The sequence below is a fragment of the Nerophis ophidion genome, linkage group LG27, assembly GCF_033978795.1.
Source record: "Nerophis ophidion isolate RoL-2023_Sa linkage group LG27, RoL_Noph_v1.0, whole genome shotgun sequence".
NCBI classification, from domain to species: Eukaryota; Metazoa; Chordata; class Actinopteri; order Syngnathiformes; family Syngnathidae; genus Nerophis; species Nerophis ophidion.
In genome coordinates, this window is record NC_084637.1 from 26,875,827 (window position 1) to 26,890,997 (window position 15,171).

Consider the following 15,171-nt stretch of genomic DNA (forward strand, 5'->3'; position numbering starts at 1 on the left):
TCCCAGTGGCTTATTTTATTTTTCAAAGTTTTTCTCGAAATTTTACCCATCACGCAATATCCCGAAAAACGGCTTTGAAGTGCCTGATTTAACTGTCGTTAAACCCACCCGTCCATTTTCCTCTGACATCACAGTGTGACCACAAAGAAACAAACGGATAGCACAGAAATGTATAGCGATATTAGCTCGGATTCAGACTCGGATTTCAGCGCCTGTAAGCGATTCAACAGATTACGCATGTATTGAAACAGACGGTTGGAGTGTGGAGACAGGTGCCGAAAACGAAATTAAAGAACAAACTGAAGCTTTTGAGCCATATCACGATGGACAGCGGCACGGGAGGAAGCGCGGACGAATTCGGCGATCGCCTTCTAACCAACGATTGGTATGTGTTTGTTTGGCATTAAATGTGGGTTAATTTAAATATAGCAACAAATGAGGCATAATGATGCAATATGTACACACAGCTAGCCTAAATAGCATGTTAGCATCGATATGTCTGATTAGCACGCCACATAAGTCAATAACATCAACAAAACTCACCTTTGTGATTTCGTTGACTTTATCGTTGGAAATGCATCTGCTTTGAGTGTCGCAGGATATCCACACATTCTTGCCATCTCTGTCGTAGCATAGCTGTCGTCGGTACAAAGGGACTTTCGCATTTTTGACCACTGGTGCAACTTGAATCCGTCCATATTCGTGTTGTTACAACCTCCGACAACACACCGACGAGGCATGATGTCTCCAAAGTACGGGAAAACAGTCGAAAAAACGGAAAATAACAGAGCTGATTTGACTTGGTGTATGTAATGTGTTTGAGAAAATGGCGGGTGAAAGGTCATCACTCCGACAGGCGAACAATTGAAAAGTGTTTAAATCGCCAAATTCACCCTTTTAGAGTTCGGAAATCGGTTAAAAAAATCTATGGTCTTTTACCCGCAACATCAAGGTATATATTGACGCTTACATAGGTCTGCTGATAATGTTCCCCTTTAAATCCAATATACAGTGGGTCTGGGTTACTTTTTGCCTCACCCTTCAAAGTCCGAAAGAGATGATACAGTATTATCTGCTCACAGATGTTACACTGTTCCACTCCCCTAATGCTTCAGTCACACACAGGTTTCTCCAAAATCCAACCTTACCCACAGTGGTAATGCTGCTTGAGGGCAAGCCAATCAAAGACCTCAACACTGAACAGCGAGCTCTGATTGGTTGGGTCTCCTCTAGTGGTCGATACTACTGTAGTATCGATATTTTTTACTTCATTTAGCCTGCTTGAACATGCTTGATTTAGCGGTCGGATATGCTTTCAAAAACCTGCGACGTGGCAAGAAACGACTGTATCTATTAGGGCTGTGAATCTTTGGACAAAACACGATTCGGTTCTTGGGACTAACGATTCGATTCACAATCGATTCTTGATTCAAAACGATTCTCAATTCAAAATTGAGACTTTAACAGCACTGGGTGCCAGTTCTATGATTCACTACATTCCTCCTGGGGGTGTAACGGTACGCAGAAATTTCGGTTCGGTACGTACCTCGGTTCAGAGGTCACAATTCGGTTCATTTTCCGTACAGTAAGAAAACAACAAAATTCAATTTTTTGGTTATTTTTTTACCAAATTTGCAAAATCTTAGTAGAATATTTGATGTGAAGTAACCGAAACCTTGGATAGGTCAATAATTCATAATAACATTGATTTTGATTCAATATTATGTTTTGAGCAACGACAGTTTGAAAGCAAAAAAAAAACAGCTTTGTTCTATTAGTCAACGTTGCAACTTTTTCTAAATTACATTTAGCCTTTAAGCTTTTTTATTTCACTTTTGTTTATGTTTGTTTACAAGTTTTTTCACAATACCATATAACATTTACAATAGTGGTGAGTATCATCATTTAAAGATGTTGGTATGTGAAAGGGTCCCCCAAATAAGCTAGAAGAAGCTTATGTATTTGTTTATTTTAATAGTATTTTTCAGAATGTGCCGTGGGCCTTTAAAACATTAGCTGTGGGCCGCAAATGGCCTCCGGAGCACACTTTTGACACCCCTGCTATAGATAATAAAAACTAAAATCCGATAAATCTATGAGTAAAAAGCAGATTATCATAACTCTCTTGCTCTCTCTGTCTCTGCCCCTCCCTCACGAATGCTGCTTCGTAAACAATTTGTTTTGTATTTAACCCCGTTTTAACCCTGAACGTACATTGAAAATACAACCAACACTAATTTAAAATGCCGGACATTTGGGGCATTTAAGAAACTCCACCCGGACAGCCCCGCAAAAGAGGACATATGCTGTAAAAAGAGGAGGTATGGTCAGTCTATCGTAACCCGGTCGCTGCTAGAATGCCGTGTGTTGTGCCTCGGTGTGCATTGTTTACACAATGTGCGCTACGCTACTTAATATGTCCGTGTGGAAACTTGTTCGGTACACCTCCGAAACCCCCGTACCGAAACGGTTCAATACAAATACACGTACCGTTACACCCCTAATTCCTCCATAGAATAGATACATACTGTAGCTCTGATAAATATCTATATTCCTTAAAAGAAAACTGTTTTTGTTTACTAAAACTTTATCCATTCATTAGACTGTTTTTTATTCGTTACATATAAGAATCGCGACTCATTCGGAAACAGATTTTTACTGACACTCGCGATATTTATTGTTAGAGGAACATTTAAGAGGTGATTCTATGGACAAATGGACACCGTTTTCAGAGACCGCCCTGGGCTTTGTAGAGATCGGTTTTCTATGGTATCCCTAATGTTTGTACTTACTTTATTCGTAGGATAAAATGTAAAACTTCTCGTCTACTGGCTTCGTTCAGACAGTCCCCAGAATCAAAGGACCTGGGAGGACTTGGCTCGAACATTATAAACTTGCTCGGTCTGCGGCTCGAGTTTTTTCCCGGCACATTTCTGGTGTCTCTGTTGCAACGAACCCCTACATTTCCCGTGTGCGACGCAACGTAAACAGCAGGTAGAGACTCGAACCGGTGTGAAATGTGCTCGTATTTCTTCAGCTTTCAACCCAGATGTGACGGTAAACGACTGAGTTGCTGATCGAGAAGCGGGGTTTCCGGCGGCCCCGTTGAGTCACGGCCTAGAGACTCGCGGGGTCCCCGGAAGGAATGTGCGTGTTTTTGTGAAAGGTGTGTGCATTAAAGTGTGCCACGGTGTGTTTGTCAAAGTGAGGACTCGTACTGTAGGAGTTCATACAGCAGGGGTCCGTCACGGTAGCGGATACCCACGGCGGCCGGTGTGATGTACTGTAGGATGTTTATAGTCCTCCGCAGGCGCCGGTCGACGTAGTGGGCGTCCCATGCCGGGTAACGCTTCCTGGGCATGTCGATCTTAATAAGCGGGCCCTCGGGCTTGGAAGTGGGAGGAACCGACCTCACCTGGAAGACGGGAAGACAAGTCTCGGCCACGTCGTCTTCCGTCTGGGACTTGGTCATGTGTGCGGGGGTGGGCGGCGCGCTGGGCGGGGCCGAAGGGGGTAAGGGAAGACCCCAGAGCAGCTGGGCGCAGCAGGAAGAGGCGGGGCTCGGCTGGAGGTGAGCGGTCGCGGGGTGCAGGAAGCCGTAGTACAACAGCATGACCAGGACGCCGCCGGCGAACGTCAAGTAGACGCCGCACAATGCCGGCATGGCGTAGGAGTCGGTCAGCGCCGGGTCCCTGTAGGCGTACCTGCAGGTGAACGCAATGCTTGATTATGACAAACCGTAATACCATCAGGACGGTTGAAAATCATTATGTTCTACAAACCATGCTTCCAGTTTTGTTTTTTCATAACCTAGTTCGTTATCTTCTAGCTCTTATGCTAGCTCTTTTAGTTTTTTTATCCGCCTCGTGCACGCTTTTTGTTTGCACCCTTTTGTTCGGTTTTTGTCTTAGTGTTTTTTTAAAACCATATCTTCTTCTTCAATGCATCTCTGCATCTTTGGGTTCGTCAACAACAAACTCCGACAACTGTTGTTTATGTTTATGCCGATCAGCAAGATTGCGGTTGTTTATCCAGTCGGGACGTCACGTGACTGGCCACACCAGGTGTCAACCTGTTTTGTCCTCCTGTCGAGTGCTGGATGATTGCATTGTGTTGGGTCGTCGCAGCGTAGCGGTAAGCTATATTTGGTAGCTGTTTATAGCTTAGTGAAGTGAATTATATTTATATAGCGCTTTTCTCTAGTGACTCAAAGTGCTTTACGTAGTGAAACCCAATATCTGAGTTGCATTTTAAACCAGTGTGGGTGGCACTGGGAAAAGGTGGGTAAAGTGTCTTGCCCAAGGACACAACGGCAGTAACTAGGATGGCGGAAGCGGGAATCGAACCTGCAACCCTCAAGTTGCTGGCACGGCCACTCTACCAACCGAGCTATACCGCTTAGGGGTAGGGAACCTATGGCTCTAGAGCCAGATGTGGCTCTTTTGATGACTGCATCTGGCTCTCAGATAAATCTTAGCTGACATTGCTTAACACGATAAGTAATGAATAATTCCGCTGGTAATCACAGTGTCAAAAATAACGTTCAAAATATAAACATTCTCATGCATTTTCATCCATCCATCCGGTTTCTACCGCACCTGTTCAAGAAGTCGCATTAATGGTAAGAAGTGTCTTATTTATTGTTGGTTAGCCTCAGAATAACAATGTTATTAAAAAGAATAAGAGACTTATTATACTCGAAAAAATGTTGGTCTTTCTTAAATATGCGCGCATATAGTTGAATTCAGTGTAAAAAAAATAATAATTATATGGCTCTCAAGGAAATACTTTAAAAAATATTTGGCTTGTATGGCTCTCTCAGCCAAAAAGGTTCCCGACCCCTGGCCTAGTTCGTTATCTTCTAGCTCTTATGCTAGCTCTTTTAGTTTGTTATCCGCCTTGTGCGCGCTTTTTGTTTGCACCCTTTTGTTTGGTTTTTGTCTTAGTGTTTTATTAAAACCACGTTTTCTTATTCAATGCCTGCCTTCATCTCTGCATTCTTGGGGTTCATCAACAACAAACCCCGACAACTGTTGTTTATGTTTATGCCGATCAGCAAGATTGCGGTTGTTTATCCAGTCGGGACGTCACGTGACTGGCCACACCTGGTGTCAACCTGTTTTGTCCTCCAGTCGAGTGCTGGATTATTGTATTGTGTTGGGTCGTTGCAGCGTAGCGGTAAGCTATATTTGGTAGCTGTTTATAGCTTAGTGAAGTGAATTATATTTATATAGCGCTTTTCTCTAGTGACTCAAAGCGCTTTACATAATGAAACCCAATATCTAAGTTACATTTTAAACCAGTGTGGGTGGTACTGGGAGCAGGTGGGTAAAGTGTCTTGCCCAAGGACACAACGGCAGTGACTGGGATGGCGGAAGCGGGAATCGAACCTGCAACCCTCAAGTTGCTGGCACGGCCACTCTACCAACCGAGCCATACCGCTTACTGTCTTTTGTTCCCTGCTTCCAGTTTTGTTTCTTCATAGCCTAGTTTGTTATCTTCTAGCTCTAATGCTAGCTCTTTTAGTTTTTTTATCTCCCTCGTGCGCGCTTTTTGTTTGTACCATTTTGTCTGGTTTTTGTCTTAGTGTTTTATTAAAACCACGTTTTCTTATTCAATGCCCGCCTCCATCTCTGCATTCTTGGGGTTCGTCAACAACAAACTCTGACAACTGTTGTTTATGTTTATGCCAGTCGGGACGTCACGTGACCCGTGTTGTTGTTCTTACTCACCACAGCCCGGTGAGGATGGTGTTCTCAGCCAGCACCACGGTGTAGTACGCCACCATCCTGTGCCGAGTCTGGCCCTCCTTTACGTTAAACCAGCAGAAGATGTAGACAATGCCCACCACCATGTTGAAAAGCACCTCTTCCCACTTGGACATGCAGAAGTCGGTGCCGCCGTGCACCACCCAGAAGGCCATGGCGGACCAATGAACCACCACGAAGATGCCAAAGTAGATGTGGAAGAGCGAGGCAAACAGGGCCAGCGAGAGGACGCGCGAAGAGATGGTGAAGAGGCGCCAGAAGAGATGGAGCAGGGCCCCGCGGTAGCTCATGCTGCGCTGGTCGTCACGCGAGTCTCGCAATAGTTTGTGGTAGGAGGCCAAGACCCAGGCGAGAGACAGGAGGGAGGCGAGGGAGGAGATGCCTGCAGGGAGGGAGAGAGACAAGGATCACGCTTCATTCCCTCGCAGTTAATCCATTGCAGCGAAGTTTGGAGACACATCAGCGTGAGTGGGCACACATTTAGGTTGAGTCAGTTTAGAGCAGGGGTTTACCAACGTGGTGCCCGCGGGTAGCCCGTAAGGACCAGATGAGTCGCACGCTGGCCTGTTCTAAAAAATAGCTCAAATGGCGGCACTTACCAGTGAGCTGCCTCTATTTTTTGAATTGTATTTATTTACTAGCAAGCTGGTTTCGCTTTGCTCGACATTTTTAATTCTAAGAGAGACAAAACTCAAATAGAATTTTAATATCGAAGAAAATATTTTAAAGACTTGGTCTTCACTTCTTTAAATAAATTCATTTATTTTTTTACTTTGCTTCTTATAACTTTCAGAAAGACAATTTTAGAGAAAAAATACAACCTTAAAAATGATTTTGGGATTTTTAAACACATATACCTTTTTACCTTTTAAATTCCTTCTTCTTCTTTTCTGACAATTTAAATCAATGTTCAAGTGAAGTGAATTATATTTATATAGCGCTTTTCTCTAGTGACTCAAAGCGCTTTACATAGTGAAACCCAATATCTAAGTTACATTTAAACCAGTGTGGGTGGCACTGGGAGCAGGTGGGTAAAGTGTCTTGCCCAAGGACACAACGGCAGTGACTAGGATGGCGGAAGTGGGGATCGAACCTGCAACCACCAGGTTGCTGGCACGGCCACTCTACCAACCGTACAGTAAAAAACATTTTTTATTGTAAAAAATGATGAAGACAATTTAATTTACTCCTTCATTTTAGCTTCTGTTTTTTCGACGAGGAATATTTGTGAAATATTTCTACAAACTTATGATTAAAATAAAACATAAAAAATCCGGCAAATCTAGAAAATCTGTAGAATCAAATGTAAATCTCATTTCAACGGCTTTTGAATTTCTTTTAAAATTTTGGTTCTGGAAAATCTAGAAGAAATAATAAATGTTTTTTTGTTAGAAATATAGCTTAGTGCAATTTGTTATATATTCTAACAAAGTGCAGATTGGATTTTAACCTATTTAAAACATGTCATCAAAATTCTAAAATTAATCCCAATCAGAAAAAATTACTAATGATGTTCCATAAATTGTTTTTCAAATTTTTTCAAAAAGATTCGAATTAGCTAGTTTTTCTCTTCTTTTTTTGAATTTTAAAGAGTCAAAATTGAAGATAAACTACCGTATTTCCTTGAATTGCCGCCGGGCCGCTAATTAATTCCAAACCTCTTCTCATTCCTGCGCTTACCAAAGGCATGCGGTTATTCATTACTTATCGTGTTAAGCAACGTCAGGTCAGATTTATCAGAGAGCCAGATGCAGTCATCAAAAGAGCCACATCTGGCTCTAGACCCATAGGTTCCCTACCCCTGGTCTGGATGGTTCGCTTCCTCTTTGGTCCGAATGACACGATGTCGAATATTTCCAAAAACAATTTGAAACGTGGACTCGTCAGACCACGGAACACTTTTCCACTTTGCATCAGTCCATATTAGATGATTTTGGGCCCAGAGAAGCCGGTGACGTTTCTGGATGTTGTTGATAAATGGCTTTCGCTTTGCATAGTAGAGCTTTAACTTGCACTTACAGATGTAGCGACCAACTGTATTTAGTGACAGTGGTTTTCTGAAGTGTTCCTGAGCACATGTGGTGATATCCTTTAGAGATTGATGTCGGTTTTTGATACAATGTCGTCTGAGGGATTAAAGGTCACGGTCATTTAATGTTGGTTTCCAGCCATGCCGCTTACGTGGAGTGATTTCTCCAGATTCTCTGAACATTTTGATGACAATATGGACCCTAGATGTGGAAATCCATAAATTTCTTGCAAATGCACTTTGAGAAAAGTTGTTCTTAAACTGTTTGACTATTTGCTCACGCAGTTGTGGACAAAGGGGTGTTGTTTTGTGTGCAGCGCCTACACTGCAGCGTCTCGGCGCGGTTCTCCTGGATCATGATGCACAGCTGCAGGACCAGCTGAGGCGCCGACTCCAGGAAGGTCTCCAGCAGCCGGAGCATGTTGACGTCGGCATACTCGAACATCATGGCCCAGTACCAGCGGCGCTGGTGCTCCTTTTGGCGACGGGACATGATGCCCAGGTACAGTGTTCGGATGTACCTGCACGGGTCACAAGGAGTACACATCATTCATTACAGCAGCGGTTCTCAAATGGGGGTACGCGTACCCCTGGGGGTACTTGAAGGTATGCAAAGGGGTACGTGAGATTTTTTTAAAATATTCTAAAAATAGAAACTATTTAAAAATCCTTTTATAGATATATTTATTGAATAATACTTCAACAAAATATGAATGTAAGTTCATAAACTGTGAAAAGAAATGCAACAATACAATATTTTTTGTGGACATGTTCTATAAATATTGATTGATTTCTTTTCTGGTGAAAAAATGTTTAGAACGAAGTGGCTGGGGAGAGGGAAGTCTGGGTTTCCCTGCTTAGGCTGTTGCCCCCGCGACCCGACCTCGGATAAGCGGAAGATGATGGATGGATGGGTGGATGTTTAGGACAGGGGTCACCAACCTTTTTGAAACCAAGAGCTACTTCTTGGGTACTGATTAATGCGAAGGGCTACCAGTTTGATACACACTTAAATAAATTGCCAGAAATTTGCTCAATTTACCTTTAATAAATAAATCTATATATATATATATATATATATATATATATATATATATATATATATATATATATATATATATATATAAATGGGTATTTCTGTCTGTCATTCCGTCGTACATTTTTTTTCCTTTTACGGAAGGTTTTTTGTAGAGAATAAATGATGAAAAAAACACTTAATTGAATGGTTTAAAAGAGGAGAAAACACACAAAAAAATGAAAATTTTATTTTGAAACATAGTTTATCTTCAATTTCGACTCTTTAAAATTCAAAATTCAACTGAAAAAAATTAGGAGAAAAACTAGCTAATTTGAATCTTTTTGAAAAAATAAAAAAAATAATTTATGGAACATCATTAGTAATTTTTCCTGATTAAGATTAATTTTAGAATTTTGATGACATGTTTTAAATAAGTTAAAATCCAATCTGCACTTTGTTAGAATATAAAACAAATTGGACCAAGCTATATTTCTAACAAAGACAAATCATTATTTCTTCTAGATTTTCCAGAACAAAAATTTTAAAAGAAATTCAAAATACTTTAAAATAAGATTTAAATTTGATTCTACAGATCTTCTAGATTTACCAGAATGTTTTTATTTTATTTTAATCATAATAAGTTTGAAGAAATATTTCACAAATATTATTCGTCGAAAAAACAGAAGCTAAAATGAAGAATTAAATTAAAATGTATTTATTATTCTTTACAATAAAAAAATAAATAAATGTTCTTGAACATTGATTTAAATTGTCAGGAAAGAAGAGGAAGGAATTTAAAAGGTAAAAAGGTATATGTGTTCAAAAATCCTAAAATCCTTTTTAAGGTTGTATTTTTTTCCCTAAAATTGTCTTTCTGGAAGTTATAAGAAGCAGAGTAAAAAAATAAATGAATTTATTTAAACAAGTGAAGACCAAGTCTTTAAAATATTTTCTTGGATTTTCAAATTCTATTTGAGTTTTGTCTCTCTTAGAATTAAAAATGTCGAGCAAAGCGAGACTAGCTTGCTAGTAAATAAATGCCATTTAAAAAATAGAGGCAGCTCACTGGTAAGTGCTGCTATTTGAGCTATTTTTAGAACAGGCCAGCGGGCGACTCATCTGGTCCTTACGGGCTACCTGGTGCCCGGGTTGGTGACCCCTGGTTTAGAATTAAAGGCCTACTGAAAGCCACTACTACCCACCACACAGTCTGATAGTTTATATATCGATGATGAAATATTAACATTGCAACACATGCCAATACGTCCTTTTTAGTTTACTAAATTGCAATTTAAAATTTCCTGGGAGTTTCGTCTTTGAAACGTCGTGTCACAGGTTTTTAGGAAGTATGAGCGCTGCACACACACACAGCTAAAAGTCGTCTGCTTTAACCACATAATTACACAGTATTTTGGAGATCTGTGTTGCTGAATCTTTTGCAATTTGTTCAATTAATAATGGAGAAGTCACAGTAGAAAGATGGAGTTGGGAAGCTTTAGCCTTTAGCCACACAAACACACGGTGATTCCTTGTTTAAAATTCCTGGAGGTGAAACTTTCCTATGGATCAGAGCGCGGTCAAGAGAACATGGATCCCGACCAAATGTCAACCAGCAGGTTTCGGTGAGAAATTTGTGGTTAAAAAGTCAGTTCTTACCGGAGAAAAGCTGAGCTAGTGCCGTCCATAACTCCCCCGAGACATTGGCGTCAAGACACCCGTGGAGACACCCTTCCGACTATCAGGTACTATTAAACTCACTAAAACACTAACAACACAATAGAAAGATAAGGGATTTCCCAGAATTATCCTAGTAAATGTGTCTAAAAGCTTCACGGTGGCAGAGGGGTTAGTGCGTCTGCCTCACAATACGAAGGTCCTGCAATCCTGGGTTCAAATCCAGGCTCGGGATCTTTCTGTGTGGAGTTTGCATGTTCTCCCCGTGAATGTGTGGGTTCCCTCCGGGTACTCCGGCTTCCTCCCACTTCCAAAGACATGCACCTGGGGATAGGTTGATTGGCAACACTAAATTGGCCCTAGTGTGTGAATGTGAGTGTGAATGTTGTCTGTCTATCTGTGTTGGCTCTGCGATGAGGTGGCGACTTGTCCAGGGTGTACCCTGCCTTCCGCCCGATTGTAGCTGAGATAGGCGCCAGCGCCCCCCGCGACCCCAAAAAAGGGAATAAGCGGTAGAAAATGGATGGATGGATGTGTCTAAAAACATCAGAATCCTTCCCAATGCAATCGCATTTTTTTTTCTTTTTATCAATATCTTAAAACACGAATCTTTCGTCCTCACTCAATTTAACGGGGAAATTGTCGTTTTCTTGGTCCGAATATCACTTTTTGTTGGAGGCTCCCATTAAAAACAATGTGAATATGTGAGGAGCCATCAAACATGTGATGTCATCGTCTGCGACTTCCAGGAGAGGCAGGGCTTTTCTCTTAGCACCGAAAGTTGCAAACTTTATCGTGGATGTTCTCTACTAAATCCTTTCAGCAAAAATATGGCAATATCGCGAAATGATCAAGTATGACACACCTGCTATCCCTGTTTTAATAAGAATATCTCATTTCAGTAGGCCTTTAAGTTCATGAATCCAAATCCCCAACGAGGGCACTTTAAGTTGATGATTACTTCTATGTGTGGAAATCTTTATTTATAATTGAATCACTTGTTTATTTTTCAACAAGTTTTTAGTTATTTTTATATCTATTTTTTCCAAATAGTTCAGGAAAGACCACTAGAAATGAGCAATATTTTGCACTGTTATACAATTTAATAAATCAGAAACTGATGACATAGTGCTGTATTTTACTTCTTTATCTCTTTTTTTCAACCACAAATGCTTTGCTGTGATTAGGGGGTACTTGAATTTAAAAAAAAATGTTCACAGGGGGTACATCACTGAAAAAAGGTTGAGAACCACTGCATTAGATTATACTTGCACTTATCATATTGTTTTAATTCAGTTGGAATTCCACATGTTTATTATTGTGTAAATGCTCGGGCACATGCAATTCTACACTAAAATAATTATTTGTTCATTGTCATTCCGCTGCAAAGGTTTGACGGAGGCCACAGCCCACAGTTTTCATCCGATCAGAAATTAAAAATATACATATACCTCAGATCAGTGGTTCTGTCAGGCTTTCCCCTGACAGTTTGTCTATGTTTTAGTTTTTTCCTCTCCATTTGTCTTTGTTTCCTCTGTGTTTAGTATCTCCTATCTTTAGTTCCTGTCAAATGCTCTTATTTTGGTTCAGCTTCCTGTGTGTCTCCCTGTGTGCTGTTGTCACCTCATCTGCGTCTGATTGGCACCTGGCCACACCTGTAGTCAATCAGCCCGCTCCTATTTGTACCCACTTTGTCTTCCAGTCAGTGCTGGATCATTGTCGTTGCCACATGTCGCTCCTGTCGTTGTATTGTCGTGTCAATGTCATTTTCTACTTGTCATTCCTACTGCTCCTGTGATTGCAGTGTAGCGGTAAGCTATATTTGGTAAATGTTTGTAGCTTACTGTTTTTTGTTCCCTGCTTCCGATTTGTTTGTTCATAGCCCTTAGTTTGTTATATCCGCCCACGTGCGTGCTTTTTGTTTGTACCCTTTTGGTTTTGTCTTAGTATTTAATTAAATATGTTTTCACATTCCATGCCTGCCTCCATCTCTGCATCTTGGGGGTTCGTCACCAAATAATCTTGACAGGTTCTCAACCTTTTTTCAGTGATGTACCCCCTGTGAACATTTTTTTAATTCAAGTACCCCCTAATCAGAGCAAAGCATTTTTGGTTGAACACAAGAGATAAAGAAGTAAAATCACAGCACTATGTCATCAGTTTCTGATTTGTTAAATTGTGTAACAGTGCAAAATATTGCTCATTTGTAGTGGTCTTTCTTGAACTATTTGGAAAAAAAGATATAAAAATAACTAAAAACTGCTTGAAAAATAAACAAGTGATTTAATTATAAAGTTTTCTACACATAGAAGTAATCATCAACTTAAAGAGCCCTCTTTTGGGATTGTAATAAAGATCCATCTGGATTCATGAACTTAATTCTAAACATCCATCCATCCATCCACTTTCTACCGCTTATTCCCTTTCGGGGTCGCGGGGGGCGCTGGCGCCTATCTCAGCTACAATCGGGCGGTAGGCGGGGTACACCCTGGACAAGTCGCCACCTCATCGCAGGGCCAACACAGATAGACAGACAACATTCACACTCACATTCACACACTAGGGCCAATTTAGTGTTGCCAATCAACCTATCCCCAGGTGCATGTCTTTGGAAGTGGGAGGAAGCCGGAGTACCCGGAGGGAACCTACGCATTCACGGAGAGAACATGCAAACCCCACACAGAAAGATCCCGAGCCTGGATTTGAACCCAGGACTGCAGGAACTTCGCATTGTGAGGCAGACGCACTAACCCCTCTGCCACCGTGAAGCCAATTCTAAACATTTCTTCACAAAAAAAAGACATCTTTAACATCAATATTTCTGGAACATGTCCACAATAAAATCTAGCTGTCAACACTGAATATTGCATTGTGTCACGCCTGTAAGTTTATGTTTTGGTTTTGGTCAGGTTATGTTTAGTTTTTTGGACATTTAAGTTCTGTCTCGGCATTTCCTGGTTTGTTTTCGTCTCCATGCCAACTCATTACTTCTCACCTGTCATGTCACGTCCCTGTTCTCAGCCTCACCTGTTTTCACTAATCATCACAGCTACTTAAGTCACTCTTTTTCTTGTCTGCTTTTTGGGATCTTCACACTCGCACACACGCTACCCATGCTGCACCTCCTTCATGCCCTCGTCCATAGTTCCATGCCGTGTACGTTTTTGTATTTATGCCATGTGCTAGTCTTGTTTATAGTTGATTATTATTCATGCCAATCGAGCAAGTGTTTTTGTTTCATGTTTGCAGTTTGCAGCATTTATGCTAGTCTTTTGTTTGTTCATAGCCAAGTGTCTGTACCTCCTTAGTTTGTTTATTTTTTATTATAGTTTTAAATAAACAACTATGTACTCAGGTCCACGCCTCCCTGGTGTTGATCCTCATCTGCATCGAAGAAACAATCCGTGTCCAAGCCATGTTGTGACACATTGTTGCATTTCTTTTCACAGTTTATGAACTTACATTCATATTTTGTTGAAGTATTATTCAATAAATAGATTTATAAATGATTTTTGAATTGTTGCTATTTTTAGAATATATTTTTTTAAATCTCACGTACCCTTTGGCATACCTTCAAGTACCCCCAGGGGTACGCGTGTCCCCATTTGAGAACCACTGCCCCAGATTACCCAGAATCCCAGGTTTCCCGGACAATTTTCCCAGTGAAAATGAATAGTGCTTTCCTCGAACTAGCACCGATCCCACATTTCTCAACCGCTCCTCCATCCACACACTCCACTCACCTTGGATCATGGGTGTCAAACTCTGGCCCGCGGGCCAAATTTGGCCCGCCGTGTAATTTAATTTGGCCCTTGAGGCAGTATCGAATTAACGTTAGAGCTGGCCCGCCGGTATTATACTGCGGCAGTGCCGCTGTAACACCGCATTCACCGCTAATACTTCCCGGGAGACTCCTGAAGTTCAGTGCCCCTCCCGAAAATCTCCCGGGGCAACCATTCTCCCAAATTTCTCCCGATTTCCACTTGGACAAAAATATGCCTTAAAGACACTGCCTTTAGCATCCTCTACAACCTGTCGTCACGTCCGTTTTTCTTCCATACAAACTGCGTGCCGGCATAGCCACGTAATATATGCAGCTTTTACACACACTTAATTGAATGCCATGCATACTTGGTCGACAGCTATACAGGTCACACTGAGGGTGGCCGTATAAACAACTTTAACACTGTTACAAATATGGGCCACACTGTGAACCCACACCAAACAAGAATGACGGACACATACGCACCGAACACAACATATGGAACAAATACCCAGAACCCCTTGCAGCACTAACTCTTCTGGGTCGCTACAATATACGCACCCCGCCCACCTCATTATTTTATTTTCAAATTCATTAGCCTGTGTTAACGTTGATGTTGATATTTACCTCAGAGGGCTGCAAATGGAAAAGAGGCATTATTTTATTTTTTTTAAATTATATTTAATGTACCAATGATGTTTTTTCGTTTGTTTTTTGATGGTTGCTTTTGCATGATTAAGTTATGTAAGCGCTGCTTGTTCCATATTCAGCGTTAAAGCAAATCAGTGTAGCAAACTGAGCAATAATTAAGGTTTTATTCATGCACTCTCTGTTGCTACTTCAAGGCTTCAATGTTTGATTCATTGTTGTTATTTTATTTTCAAATTTATTATTAGCCTGTGGAAAAAGTGTATTTTTG

At 41.0% G+C, this 15,171-nt stretch overlaps 1 protein-coding gene across 1 annotated transcript in view; it reads right to left on the reverse strand.

Moving 5' to 3' along the window:
- Positions 1-259: 259 nt before the first annotated feature.
- Positions 260-15,171, reverse strand: part of LOC133544117 (XK-related protein 6-like) — a 41,115-nt gene continuing 26,203 nt past the window's right edge. Inside the window, exons 2-4 of the mRNA XM_061889182.1 lie at positions 8,122-8,318; positions 5,733-6,150; positions 260-3,704 (exon numbers count right to left, since the gene is read on the reverse strand). Coding sequence (XP_061745166.1) covers positions 3,200-3,704; positions 5,733-6,150; positions 8,122-8,318 — 1,120 coding nt within the window. The 3' untranslated portion in view covers positions 260-3,199. The remainder of the gene's footprint in view (positions 3,705-5,732; positions 6,151-8,121; positions 8,319-15,171) is intronic.